At 40.1% G+C, this 14,115-nt stretch overlaps 2 protein-coding genes across 3 annotated transcripts; both read left to right on the forward strand.

The window, feature by feature from the left end:
- Positions 1 to 168: 168 nt before the first annotated feature.
- On the forward strand, positions 169 to 8,182 carry stk3 (serine/threonine kinase 3 (STE20 homolog, yeast)). Its single transcript, XM_003444097.5, has 11 exons — positions 169 to 330; positions 2,638 to 2,718; positions 2,844 to 2,972; positions 3,409 to 3,523; positions 3,843 to 4,007; positions 4,151 to 4,318; positions 4,415 to 4,552; positions 4,882 to 5,007; positions 5,101 to 5,302; positions 5,411 to 5,601; positions 5,729 to 8,182. Exons 1-11 carry the CDS (start codon positions 308 to 310, stop codon positions 5,885 to 5,887), a joined length of 1,497 nt encoding a protein of 498 aa, XP_003444145.1. The 5' UTR covers positions 169 to 307; the 3' UTR covers positions 5,888 to 8,182.
- A 537-nt stretch (positions 8,183 to 8,719) lies between these two features.
- Positions 8,720 to 13,463, forward strand: rida (reactive intermediate imine deaminase A). 2 transcript variants are annotated; one of them, XM_003444094.5, is made up of 6 exons: positions 8,720 to 8,962; positions 10,230 to 10,335; positions 10,417 to 10,471; positions 10,559 to 10,627; positions 12,512 to 12,567; positions 13,056 to 13,463. In XM_003444094.5, the coding sequence occupies exons 1-6, from the start codon at positions 8,898 to 8,900 to the stop codon at positions 13,110 to 13,112; spliced, it is 408 nt and encodes a 135-aa protein (XP_003444142.1). In that variant the 5' UTR covers positions 8,720 to 8,897; the 3' UTR covers positions 13,113 to 13,463. The 2 variants fall into 2 exon arrangements, with proteins under 2 accessions (XP_003444142.1, XP_003444144.1); XM_003444096.5 differs by lacking the exon at positions 8,720 to 8,962 and adding an exon at positions 9,025 to 9,183.
- The last annotated feature ends 652 nt before the right edge of the window (positions 13,464 to 14,115 follow it).

Raw genomic sequence — 14,115 nt, forward strand, 5'->3', positions numbered from 1 at the left:
TAGTTGTATTTTGTGGACAGCTCTATTATCAGTAACATTTTATTCACAAGTCTCAGTTGTTTAATAGATACAAATTATTCGCTGTTTCTAAGGAGAGTATTTTTTAGCCGTTTTGTTTGTACTCCGCTCCAGCAGGGGGCGCTGCGGTGAGGCCGTAACACCGTCATCCGACGAGCCCTCAGCTGGCGCTGCTTTAGTTTTTGACAACAACGACTCAGTCGACAATGTTCTCGCCCTGACTGCTGGTCCCAAAAGTGCCACGAGTCCCTATTAGTCTGTTTTCTTTTTAGTTTTGAAGTCGTACATCATGGAGACGTCTGCGCCCAAAAGGTTTGTGTTATTTTAACTGCGCTAAAAATGCTATTATTATCGAGCTAGCCGAACAGCTAACGTAGGCGGTGGATGTCGCCGAGCTCGCTGATGCTAAGCTAACTTAGCGTTGACAGTCTTCTCTCAAACTTTCAGTTCTGTTCACGGATGTACAGATCGTTCCTCACACAGAGACGCTCTTTCTTGAGCCCTCAATTGAGTTTCTAATAGATTTGGCTAATGATGTGGTCGTTTTGTGTTCCCAAGTTTCTGTAAGAGTGTTTTGTTCAGTGGTTTGATTTGCACTTTAAATATCATTCAGTCGCATGTTAACTGAATCAGCCTCTAGTTTCCCGAGTGTCCTCCAAAAAATGAATTGCATTGTTTCTGTGTATCTTTTTATGTCTAATATTGTTGAAAGTATTTGTAAACAGGCTTTAGTTATTAGGATTTATGAAGGGGTTTTTATATATATGTGTATATATATATAATAAAGACGTGATCTCTCTTTATGGGTCTGCGTTATTGTTATTGACTTTCTTAGCCACTTAAAATGTCCTTGTAAAAGTTAAAGGTCCTCCATGTTTTGGCTTGCCTGTTTGCGCAATCTCTATTGGAAAAAAGACGTTTTGAATGTCAATAACACTTTTTATCCAAATAAATAAAAGATATATAAAAGTCACTTTGCCAAAAACTAAATGCAGCTTCTACTGCTTGCTCAAAGTGACTTGAAATCATTCATAAGAGAGAGGTATGTTTGATAGGTCATAGGCATTCATTTAGAACTGTTTAAATACCGGACACGGTATTTTTTGGCACAACTCCTGAAGACAAACCAGTATTACACGTTACTGATTACTTAGTTGGTTTCTGTGCTGTGGTGGTTCACGAGTTCACAGGCTCAAAAAAAAGACAACGCAAGTTAATTTTACCGAAGAGCTTTTTAACCACAAGGCGACAGATCTGAAGTCTTTGTATGATTGCTGTACTATTTTTAAACTATGAGATCACACATGTTCATCTTGAGATGAGAAATATTTATTTATTCCATATATGAGCACCCCTTTTATTACAACACTATAAAGGATGATGAAATAATAATAATAATAAAGTAATATTATTAAACATTTAGGTTGACAGAATTTGGTAGGAAAGATTTTTAGAATAGTAAAATATTTTAAAAAATGAATAATAACAAAATCAAAAGAAATTAGAACTGCTTTGGAAATCATTGACAAAAATAAAATTGCGTAATATAAAGACAAAATAAATATAGAGTAAAAATTGCTTAAAAGTTTACTATAACATTAATAAATATACAATGAAATTAAAGAATGAGTCTCCAAAAATAAATATTTGAACAAAATAAGTGATGATGATAATAATAATCATCATCATCATCATAAATATAATAATAGATATTGAAGTAAATTACCAAAAACATATAATTATAAAACACTATGTGAAATTCAGACTGAATAAGTTTTTTATTTTGGATTCAAGGAAAAACAGCAATATTTTCAGCTCTTCTCACAGTCAGTGAAAGGCTTCTCTGAAAGACTTTGAGGACACAATACTTAAACGTTTCTGTTCTGCTTAGTGGAAATTAACAGGAACAGCAGGATGTGAGGGCCTTTCCAGCTTCATATAGCACAAGCTTTTCTAAGAGGTAGTATTGAAATACCCTTATAATGGGGAAAAAAACACACAATCTGTTTGTGTCTTTGTCAGAGCTCATGTAGGATCATTTTTAAATGATTGAATCTTTTGATTCATTGTGTTTGATTTATTCACTAGAGCCAGACTGAGGAACCTTATTGAAGCTTGCGTCACTAAGTGTTGCTCAGGGAGAAACGACCTCCTTTAGTCTTGTATTGCACGTGATAATATTTTTGATCAAGTCAGAAAATAGTGAACAGTGCATGTTGGGTTGTGCTTTCACTTTCACAATAACATTTTTTGTCGATCACATTGAACTTAACTGGCTAAAATGACATTCCTGCTCTGAGTAAAATAATGACTTATTCCTGTTGTTTGGCTGCGGTGCTGATTTTTATCTGTGAAGAAGTATTACCTCATATTGTGGTGTTTGAAAGCACCGATGCACAAACCTAAAAATATCTTTAAATTACAACAAACGGAAATTATAACAAGTTGCAGTCCCAGTGTGTTTGACATTTATGTCCAGACTAAAAATCACCCACAGCCGTTCATTTATTTACAAATGCTGAAACAATGCCGTGTCTCCTGTTTTGTAATGTTTAGATTTGCCTTTTCCACTTATCATTGCTTTCACTTTTATATTCCTGTCTTATTCACTTTTTACAGTAAGCTGAAAAAGCTGAGTGAAGATAGTTTGACGAAACAGCCAGAGGAAGTGTTTGATGTTCTCGAGAAACTCGGTGAAGGGTAAGAAGTCTTAACTTCCATTTTTACAGCTGACCATTGCGTAATGAATCTCTTTTTAAGTGCTGTCAGTTGTAATAAAGCACTGCGGCCGTACATGTGACTTTAAGCTTTGTGTGTGTTTCTAGTTCCTATGGCAGCGTGTTTAAAGCCATTCATAAGGAGTCCGGCCAGGTGGTGGCCATCAAGCAGGTGCCTGTGGAGTCCGATCTGCAGGAAATCATCAAGGAGATCTCCATCATGCAGCAGTGTGACAGGTGGGACAGCAGTATGTCTTTAACCATACCGCCAGTTTTCCCCTTAAAAGCAGAGTTTTTCCTCAATATGAAAAATGTGGCGTCCAGTAAACAGTTTTGAGAGAAAATCATTGTTTATTTGCAGGCTCAGAATACATTTTTTGTTTATCAGCTGCCCCAAATAACAGGGAAGTGCACAGTTGTTCTGTTTAATTAGATAAGAGCCTCTTAGTGTTAACTGTACGCAGACCAGTTGCACTTAGCTTCCTCTCAAAGGTCCATTCTGAGCCAGGAAAACCCTCAAAAGACATTTTACAGAGATAATAATGGAGGAAGTATGACATCATCATCATAGCCTATGTAGCTCTCTCGTGTCTGGATCCATGAGATTTTTTTTCTCACTTCTGCTCTGTATCTTCTCCTTTGATAACCACTCCATGTTGCATTTCCTCCCCAGCCCCTATGTGGTGAAATACTATGGCAGCTACTTCAAGAACACAGACCTGTGGATTGTGATGGAGTACTGCGGCGCTGGCTCTGTCTCTGACATCATCAGACTGCGCAACAAGACGGTGGGTGTCTACGCTGAGCCGCAGCGACGTGTGTAACTGTGCTAAAACTTAATTTAAAAGTGCCTTTGACCTGTTGTCAGTAATGACTGCAATGGCGGCTTTAATTCACTAGTTTTTGTGTCAGGAAGAAAAATATTTTTGATAAAGTTTCAATTCAAAGTGCAGTATTTATTGCGACTTAAAAGTGAAAAGATCTCCAGGTTGAACTTGTCTTTAACTGAACTCAGCAAACTAATGATTATAAAAAAAAAACTACAGACAAGTGCAGCAGTTAATGCTCTGTTTTTTCATGTTTGTTTTTTACTCTTCAATCTCTCAGCTGACAGAAGATGAGATCGCAACCATCCTTAAGTCGACGCTGAAGGGACTCGAGTATCTTCACTTCATGAGGAAGATCCATCGGGACATCAAAGCAGGAAACATCCTTCTGAACACAGAGGGACACGCCAAACTGGCAGACTTTGGGGTTGCTGGACAGCTGACGGTAAAATTGCGGCATATGTCAGTAGTGATAAGATGAAGTAATGTCTGCCAGCATGATACTGTTTGTAATTTGCTTCTGAGGAGTTCTCGCTTGGTCCTGTCATGCTCTAAAAGTCTGGGGTAATATATATTCCCACTCTGTAGGACACCATGGCGAAGAGAAACACTGTGATCGGTACTCCGTTCTGGATGGCACCCGAGGTAATTCAGGAGATCGGCTACAACTGTGTAGCTGACATCTGGTCCTTGGGCATCACATCCATAGAGATGGCAGAGGGTAAACCTCCTTATGCAGACATCCATCCAATGAGAGTGAGTAGAAACATTTCTTCTTGTTTTAAATGTGTTGTGAAAAACATTTTTCCTCTTTTTTTAATCCACCCTAATCCTGTTATCGTGTTCCTGCAGGCAATCTTTATGATCCCGACCAACCCTCCTCCAACATTCAGGAAGCCGGAGCTCTGGTCAGACGAGTTTACAGACTTTGTCAAGAAGTGTTTAGTGAAGAACCCGGAGCAGAGAGCGACGGCCACACAGCTACTACAGGTAAGAAGATGACCTCACCACCACATACATGGATTACTACTATTATTATGTTATTTGAACAGGGAAGGAAACTAAGAGCAACTTGGTGTCCTTCCCTGTTCAAATAACTGATACAAAATGAAAGCAAACATATAAAATAGAGCGCAAATAGTCTTCCCCAGATACCCCGGAGAGTTGTAAATATGGAAAATTTAATGCCGTCTCAGGCACATTATAAACATAGGAAGGTGTAACACATTATGCTGGGTGTATATACTCGTATGGAAATACATTTGCATGTAAAATATAGTTCATATAACTTTTATCCTTTTGGTCTTGTGAATCTCCAGCATCCATTCATCAGCCAGGCCAAGCCAGTTACGATCCTGAGAGACCTGATAACTGAAGCCATGGAGATGAAAGCCAAGAGGCAGCAAGAGCAGCAGAGAGAGCTGGAAGAGGAGGATGACAACTCAGTGCGTGTGCTGATTTATTCACAGAAAGGTCTGGGGTGAAGAAACCTCAGATGTAATGCTGCATGTCTTAACTCTGTTCTTTATTCCATCCAGGAGGAAGAGACAGAGGTGGATTCTCACACTATGGTTAAGTCGGGCTCAGAGGGCGCCGGTACCATGCGCGCTACCAGCACTATGAGCGACGGGGCGCAGACAATGATTGAGCACGGCAGCACTATGCTCGAGTCTGACCTGGGCACTATGGTCATCAACAGTGATGATGAAGACGAGGAGGAAGACCAGGGATCGATGAGAAGTGAGCATATATATCATGTCCGCCTGAATGAGACTGTGTCCAAAATATTCTGTACAGTAAATTTATTTTGTTTCCTTCGAGAGTTTAAACCATTTTCCTCCTCCACAGGACATGCCACCCCCCAGCAGCCGATCCGTCCTTCCTTCATGGATTACTTCGACAAGCAGGACAACAAGGCGGCCCAGCAGCAGGAGAGCTACAACCACAACCAGTCACAGGAGCAGCAAGGCTACCATATCCAGTCCAAAAACGTCTTCCCTGACAACTGGAAGGTGCCTCAGGACGGAGACTTTGACTTTGTGAGTGTCATCCATGACTGTTGTAGTGTTATTCATTGTGGAAATGTTTACAGCAGCAAAACAGAAGCAGCTCTGAGTGTTGTGACTCATTTTTTCCATCTGTTGTTTTTTCTGTGTTGCCTCTCAGTTGAAGAACCTGGACTTTGAGGAGCTGCAGTTGCGCCTGACTGCCTTGGATCCCATGATGGAGCGGGAGATTGAGGAGCTCAGGCAGCGCTACACCGCCAAAAGGCAGCCCATCCTGGATGCAATGGATGCCAAGAAGAGACGACAACAGAACTTCTGAGTGCCCCTCCTGACCCTGACCTCCTCTGATCTGGATTTCCCTAAGCCACGGTAAACAACAAATTCTGTCCGGTGATTTCGGGGGAACCAAACCAATCTTATTGGATGCCCTCTGCTGTTCTGGCCGCCTGTTAGCTGACCTCTAAATGAAGTAAGATGCTTCCTTTCCTGGGTGATGTCTGTTTGGTTCTGGGAATCCACACCCTGCCAAAAAAAGAAAAAGGAGAACCAAGCTGTGGCTGTAACACATCTGAGAGTCACACAAAGAATTTCCTCTTTAATCAGCGAAAAGCCTTTTCTTCAGCAGGAGCAGTGAGCGAGGTCGATGGCGTTACCCCCACCCCCCACCTCCCCGAGACTTTTTACCTTCACTGTAAATAAAACATAGAGCCTAGTTTGGAAATACCTGCAACAAAAGCTGTGGAGGTTCATCCATGACCAAAGACAATCGAGGTGATGTTGATGATGAAGTTGCCTTAAAATATTTGAAACCTGATTTTTCAACATAAGCAATGTAGTAAAACAACCGAGTCTTTGGATGGGCACATTTGTTTCCTCAGCTGGAGAAGAGTTGGACGAGAGACTATTGAAAGCTTAGAAAAATCCAGTGGATGTCGAAGAACGGATTGCGCATGTTTTCAGCTATTTTGTGGACCAGCTTCTCTTTAGTCTGCATTATCTTTTATTTAAATTAGGTGCTCCAGGTATGACATTCTGGGTTTCCTGGGTTGCACAGTCTATAGTGGCAGATCTGAAGCATCTTTTAGTGCCTCGTAAATACACATGACACTCCCTCACTGCTCTTCATCCTCAACACCCTGAAATGTTAAAACAAACTTAATTTCCAAATAGGGGGAAAAGGTGATAGTCATTCCTAAACACTGCACAGCATTCTTTAAATGTTTAAGTTTGGATAACTTTGATTTATTTTGATTGTTCCACTTTGACTGATTGACTTGAGGCAGCATTAAGAGAGCTGAGTGACGAGGCCAGGCCTCGTCACTCAATTATTGCATAAATGGTTTAATTGCTGTTTTCCACTTCAGGAAAAACACATCAGGTTGAGACAAAAGACTCGAGAGACATAACAGTTGTACTTAAAACCAGAGCCGCTGCATCAGCCACACACGTGATTTCTACTTGTTCTTTTTATTTTTAGATGATAATTTTTCCTCCATTGGATCAAGTTTTCTTTTTTTTTTAAATTTTATTTTCCCTGCAGCTTTTTTCAGCTATCAGTGAGAGTACTTTCCGTTTCCTGATATTTGAAGGGGAGAAAAAGACAAAAAATGTGCTTTGTGGGTTTTGGGACACAAGCTTTGGCTTCTTTTATGTGAACATGAAGGCTTTTTCCCTGTATTTTTAACAAGTGAGGAATGTTTTCCTTTCTTATCATAAATGAAGTCAGCTGTAAAATTTCCCACACGCTGCATATGCTTGTTGGAGCGCTTTAGTAACCAAATTCAAAGGAATTTAATCAAAAATGAAAAGAAGAAAAGAATTTGTAGGTTTTTACTCCCCAAAATCATCAAGCATGTTGAATGGTTACCACATTTTTTTTTTTTTTTCGTCTATGTATCTGGCTTCTGGCTCTAATTCAGCTCTTCTGCTAAAGTATGTGTTACTTTTTAAGCGCTAATAATGACCCTGTGAATGAATGAATTCATCTTGTCTTAATGTTAAACACATGCAGTGAATCTGCTGGTTGCTGTTACATATGAATGTGGTTTGTAGGTGAAGCAGATGGAAACCCTTCATGAATTAAGCCTGCAGTTCACACAAGCATTCACTTTATTTATTAACCGCTCTGCTTTCTTTTCTTTTTGTGACACTGGTTTAAATATGGTGGCTGATTTGGCTGTTAATATTTTGGCCCTTGGTCATGTAAATGTGGTTGGACTATGCATGTTTATACTTAAGTTTGCTCTGTAGTAGAACGCTGTTGTATAAGGAAAGAGTAATGTTTAAGAAGAAAATGTGGGATTCCTTTAATTTTGCTTTTATTAAAAACTATTGAACACTGAAAAGGCCAATAGTTTGTTTTGTTGTTTTGTTTTTTATTATTATTATTTTTTTGTTTCTTTAGAACTGGCTGTAATATGTACAGTTACCTAAAGCCACCTTTTGCTATATCATTATGATTTTTGTCTTCATTTACTTCAGTTATTCGGTTTATGTAAAGATTGAAGGGTGTAGAGTGGAATGTAAGCATTTAATTTATTATGTTCTGTTTGTAATACTTTAATAAAGTTTCGAAAATGTGGAAAAAGTAATAAAAGTCACATATAGTTAATCAGAGCTGGCTTTGGTGTAATCTTTAAATGTGGACGGATTGATACCAACATGACATGATTAGATACTCTGATTTTATTATGTAGTCCGTTGAATTGTCTTACTTTTTTTGGAAATGGGGGGGGGGAATACAACAAACACACACTATGAAAAGTGCATGAAAGTTTGTGCATGACTGTCACATCTGCTTTATTCTTAGCCTGTAGCACAGAGAGACGGGTACATTTACATTCCTGGATGCCAAAAAACATGAAAAAAAATTCCCATGAAAAGCTGAATAGTATGTTTTGTGTTAACTAATGTGGAAAATAAAAATCGCTGTGATTTAGTGGTAAATTAAATGTGTTCAGTATTTGCAAATTGATTCATCTCATAAATCATGACCCACTGGCTCTCGTTATAGGTTAAAAATATCGACCCTCCATTTACTTGGTATCGGATCGATATCAAAACTTACAGTATCGGGCAGTACCGCTGATCTTTGCCTTCATAAAGGCAGGTTTGACGCCCTTCGCCGTAACTCTTCTGCCAAGGGCACATTTCATTTTCTATTGAACGCCTTTTTATAACTATAAGCGCTCCTGCTGCTCCTATATTCAGTGCGGTACGGTAGACTTTACGGAAACAGTGTTCCTTCTTTTTCTGCAGCTTTTCTTGCACAGTCGTATTAATCGCAGCTCTTCGGAAAGGTCGGCAGCAAGCTGAAAAATCTGGGAAGCATGTCTGTGCTCAACAGAAAGGTCGTTAACACTGCGTCGGCCCCGGCTGCCATCGGCCCATACAGGTGAGACGTGTAGGCTATGTTCCGATGTTTGATCAGGGGCGGCTCTTACAGTTCAGTGAACTCAGAGAGAGAACCAAAGTTAAAAGTTTCTCAGTGGGGCAAAGGGACCCCAGCAGAGCATGAAACCGAGTAAGGTAGACAAGCAGGTGGCTTAAAATGGCTTCAATTCGTCGCCAAATCATCTACACACCAAAAGCTCCTGTGAGGCAGGGAATATACAGGTAAGGGCAGGTGTCCCGAAGAAAGTGCTGGGACTTTGGGAAAGTGCTTAAACTTGTTCTGAATCCATCATAACTCTATCAAAGTTCACACGTGGTTTATAATTTATTTTTAATAACTAACTTCCCAAGACTGAGTGGGGTGATTTATAAATCCAGCTGTTTGTTTGTCTGTCCTGTTTGAGCAGTAGCAGCTTTTCACAGTTTCTTGCTGTGCAGAAAATTATGCAAAGGCGTTTGGGGTCAAATACACGTGTGGGTTTTCATACATGTTTAACATGTTCGGACTGTAACTTTTCCCTTATAATCACTACATTGTAATGGTTAAGAGACCTGCAGGTAGTAAGATTTACTGCAGCAGAAGTCTCGATTTTTACAATTTTTTCTGAACAAAATTATTTAAGTACTGCACATCTGCAAAAAAATTAAAACAGAAGACACAAAAGATGTCAAAATACACTACTTGGTCTCTATTGTAATTAATCAATTATATTTTGGTGTTTAAAAATGTACACTATTGTGGTGTAATGTATCATTCACTCTAAACCAGTTTGCAATGTTACTGAAATAAATAAATAAAATTGTAGACATTTCAGGATGAAATTCTGAAGTTGCCAGAGGTCTAGGGAGAAAAGCCCGAGTTCTTCAGAGATGAGGATGAGGAAGGCAACAGTATCTCAAATAACCACTCGTTACAAGTGAAGTATGCAGAAGAGAATCTCTGAATGCACAACAAGCTGCAGAAGACCACAGTGGATGTCACTCCTGTCAACCAGCAACAGGAAACTGAGGCTCTAGTTTACACAGGCTCACCAAACCGGACAGAAGATTGGAAAAATGTATCCTTGTCTTGAGTTACGCTTTAACATTCGATCAAAATTTGGCAAAAACAACATGAAAGCGTGGATCCGTCCTGCCTTGTATCAGTGATTCAGCCTGCTGGTGGTGTTGCAATGGTGTGAGGAAATATTTTCTTGGAACTGTCGGCCTCTTGATCCTGCTGAAACATCATCCTGAAAAAGAAACCCCTGTGTGTGTGTCGTCCTCAGCCAGGCGGTGATCGTGGACAGAACCATGTACATCTCCGGTCAGCTGGGGATGGACGTCGCCTCCGGGAAGCTGGTAGACGGAGGAGTGCAGGCTCAGGCCAAACAGGTGAAACTCACTTCTGTCAGTGTTTAGATCAGCTACAGCAGAAGTAAAATTCAAACAAATCTTTCCCATCGTGTGCTTCAGGCGCTCGTCAATATTGGGGAGATCCTTAAAGCTGCCGGCTGCGACTACAGCAACGGTGAGAAACTGAGCTTCTCCTCGTATGTTTCACATGTTTTGAATATTAAACACGAGCTTTCAGAGCACATAAACCCTTTCATTTCAGTGGTGAAGACTACTGTGTTGCTCGCAGATATAAACGACTTCAACAACGTCAATGAGGTCTACAAGACATGTAAGCCAGCACTATATTGTTTCTTTCATTTTGACCACACTAGCAGCTCTCTGAATAGACAGGGAGTAGGAAATACCCCCTGGAGCACTAAATGAGTGTCAGTCCGCAGGTAAAAGTAGTCCCAACTGGTTAAATAAAAGAAAAACTACAATCTTGGTTTAGATTTATGAATGAACATTTGTGGTCTGCTTTCTTGTGACAGCTGGCCTTGCATACAGGTCTCACAGACATGACAGCATTTTCCTTTATTCCACGCTATCACATGGCAGTTAAAAAAAAAAAATGCCTTTTTAATTTAGAGTCATAATGAAACTTCAAAAAACTGAGCTGGATGCACTTCTCTCAAATCTCTGAACTCTTCATGAAAGTAGCCACAAGGGGGCAGCTTTGAGCCAAGATGGTGAGAGCTTTCCTTACGCTGTAAAATCTAATATCTAATGTATTTTTCTAATTTAAGCTTGAAAATTTGCTTCTTAGTGTAAATCAGTGACCAGTTATTCCATTTAAATTATATAAGAGTTCATTGTGGTCCATTTTCAGGTCAGTGTGAGACTTTCTGCAGGATTACAGAGTGCTGAGTGTTTTAGATAGATCGGTGAGTTGGTCTGCATCCTGGTGCGTTACTATGGAAATGAGGCTATGATTGAGGAGGCTGCTCTTAAAAGTGAGGAAGTGAATTCTCTCCTCTGTGTGTGTGGCCTGCTTAAGGATCTTTGAGGAAGTCAGTTAATGTCTCCCAGAGTTTGTGGAATGAGGAAGTAAAACACAGATGATGAATGATTCTTTCAGAGGACTTTTATTGTGAAAACAGAAGCCCTAATCATATAAGGCAGGATGTTTGTGAGCTGGTGCAAGTCCTAGCTTCAGTTTCCTGTTTTTGACTGAGTGACACCCAGAGCGTGGTCTTCTGCCGCTGTAGCCCAGGTTCAGAGATCCTCTTCAGCATACTTTGGTGGAAAAGCAGTTTGTGAAAGTTCAGTGTGAACTTCAGCAGGTTGTCTTGATCGTGTCTACATCCCTACGTTCAGTTGCTGATGGGCTGATTTTGATATTTGCATTAACAAGCAGTTGAAAAGATGTGCCTAATAAAGTGGCCAGTGAGTGTATATTTTAATGAAATTTTAAAAGTGTGTAATTCTTCCTGAGGCCACACACTGGCCTCCATACCTGCCAGCCACCTGAGGTGATCCCTCCCCCCTTTAAACTGACATCTTTGAGAAAAATGACAGGTGTTTAGGAGTCACCTGACCTACGCGCTCACTCAGCTCTTCCTCTGCTACTCGACAGCAGCCTCCTCACTCACATCCTCCTCGCCGATCATAACAATCAGGTGTAATGGAAGCTCCGGCACCCAGTGAGCTGTAAATAGACACCGCTGTGCAGGCACACAACTGTAACCCAACTTTCCCAGCAGGCATTGCTGCAGTGGACTCCCACCTTTCTCTCTCGCACTGCCACCTAAACCACAGGCAGGTTACTTTCCCTGACCCTGGTGAGAGGAAGGAAAGGAGATGTTTCACTAAACTCTGTTTTGATCCTTTAAACTCAGCCTTTACTGGTTTATAAACACTGGTTTAAATCTTAAGTTAAGGCAAAAATGTGCCTTTCCAGGTTGTGTGTGTGTGTGTCAGCTGCTGCTATACACCAGCCAAAGGAACTTTCTACCCAGCAGCTAAAAAGCACCTGTGCTTGTTGTTTTATTGCTTATCTGTAATACATGGGTAAATGATCTAACCACTCATAAATAAAGCCTTTCATATTATTAGAAGCTGAAATGAACCATTCAAATTGAGATTCATAGATGGATTCATTGATGGAAGTGAATAACTTCACCGTGCTTCTGCAAATGCATGCAAATCTAACGAAAATGTTTTCCCTCCCCAGTTTTCAGCAGTAAGTTTCCTGCCAGAGCTGCCTACCAAGTCGCTGCTCTCCCCAGAGTGAGTGTTAACCAAAGCTTTAGCACTGTATTACATTATGACACACCCACTTTAAAGTCCCTGCTACTGTGCACATATGGATGATGTCATGAATTTCATTTTTATGCTGATCGGAAATGGAAAGGTTGAAAAAGGAGGGATTTGTATTTTATTTTAAACCACAAATTACACCATTAATCATGTTTTGGTGACTTCATTTGCTTACACTGTCACACAGCGGAGACTCTGCTGATATTTGGACAAATGAGTAAATGTAGTGTAAATGCTGCTTTTGGCCAAATTCAAGTTATTGCTGCTAAAGGTGGATCTACGAGCTGCAGAATCATGGGGATCACTTGGTTTTTCATGGGTCTGCAGAGATGTGTATAAAAGCTTTTTGCAGGGGTTTTGAATGACTGTGTGTGTGTTCATTTTTGGACAATATTATAATTTAATATTTCGCCTCTGCAGTCATTTCCTCAACCTGCGTCTCCTCCTTTTCTCCTCAGGGTGGGCTGGTGGAAATCGAGGCGATCGCTGTTCTCGGTCCTCTCTCCGACTCCTGACTAGCCGGCCGCATAACTAACAAGCTGTAGCGCCACCAAGTGTCATTATAGATTCACTGTGGAAGCCTGATTGTATTTCCAGAGAACACCTGAAGAGCCACATTGAATTTCAACATAGTCTTTTTCAGTGTTTCAAGATTTAAATTTCCAACAGAGCAACATTCAGTTGTTAATACCTCACAGCCTGCTCATTAAACGGAGAGTAGGGATACAGTAGGACTGGACACAACATCAAGCCTCTTGGCTTCTGGTTTGATAACTTCACTCATTAAAAAAAAGGAAAAATGCTGTAACACATCAGTGTGACATGTTTGCTTTCATCCTGCATCAAATTAAAACACAGAGAATATGTGTACTGGGTTTTATTTTAAGGTATTACTAATTACAGATTTTTGGGACTACTAAAAATCACGACACATCAGGAAAAAAAATTGATCTTGTAAGAGACATGAAGCGATGTCACTGATATTGACACTATTGATGTGACGCTATACCTTGTTTATGGTAATACCTGAACTGCCATGAAGTTACGTAAATGCTATGCTTTAGATTACAGCCAGGAGTGTGGCAGAGACATAAAATCAACCTTTGGACTAAGTAGATTGACTCGATAAGTAAAAACAATGTGATTTTAAACATATCCAAATCTATGTTAATTGGAAGTAGATAACACCTAGTCAACAGCCCACAACTGAATCCTTCCATAGCTGGATCGGTATTAGAACAGGTCACCCAGATCAAATTACTTGGTGTTACCATAAATCACCACCTTTCATGGTCTCAGCACATCGACTCTGTTATTAAGAAAATGGGACAGGGCATAGGTATCAGCTCATCTGGAGTATTGTTCAATCATTTGGTCAGCAGCTAATAAGACAGATCTTAACAGGCTTCAGTGAGTCCAGAATAATGCAGCCAGATTAGTGTTTAGGTGTTCATACAATACGAATATCGATAAAATGGATAATAAATTTTCTTGGCTTCCTGTACAAGCTAAATGATA

The sequence above is a fragment of the Oreochromis niloticus genome, linkage group LG22 (assembly GCF_001858045.2).
Source record: "Oreochromis niloticus isolate F11D_XX linkage group LG22, O_niloticus_UMD_NMBU, whole genome shotgun sequence".
Taxonomy (NCBI): domain Eukaryota; kingdom Metazoa; phylum Chordata; class Actinopteri; order Cichliformes; family Cichlidae; genus Oreochromis; species Oreochromis niloticus.

Excerpts from the sequence above, each read along its gene's own strand:
- stk3 (XM_003444097.5), top strand. The coding sequence starts at position 308 with ATGGAGACGTCTGCGCCCAAAAG. Across the intron at positions 2,973-3,408 it reads ATCATGCAGCAGTGTGACAG|CCCCTATGTGGTGAAATACT; the intron begins GTGGGACAGCAG and ends TTTCCTCCCCAG. Across the intron at positions 5,008-5,100 it reads AAGAGGAGGATGACAACTCA|GAGGAAGAGACAGAGGTGGA; the intron begins GTGCGTGTGCTG and ends TATTCCATCCAG.
- rida (XM_003444094.5), top strand. The coding sequence starts at position 8,898 with ATGTCTGTGCTCAACAGAAAGGTCGTTAACACTGCGTCGGCCCCGGCT. Across the intron at positions 10,336-10,416 it reads TGCAGGCTCAGGCCAAACAG|GCGCTCGTCAATATTGGGGA; the intron begins GTGAAACTCACT and ends CGTGTGCTTCAG. Across the intron at positions 10,472-10,558 it reads CGGCTGCGACTACAGCAACG|TGGTGAAGACTACTGTGTTG; the intron begins GTGAGAAACTGA and ends CTTTCATTTCAG.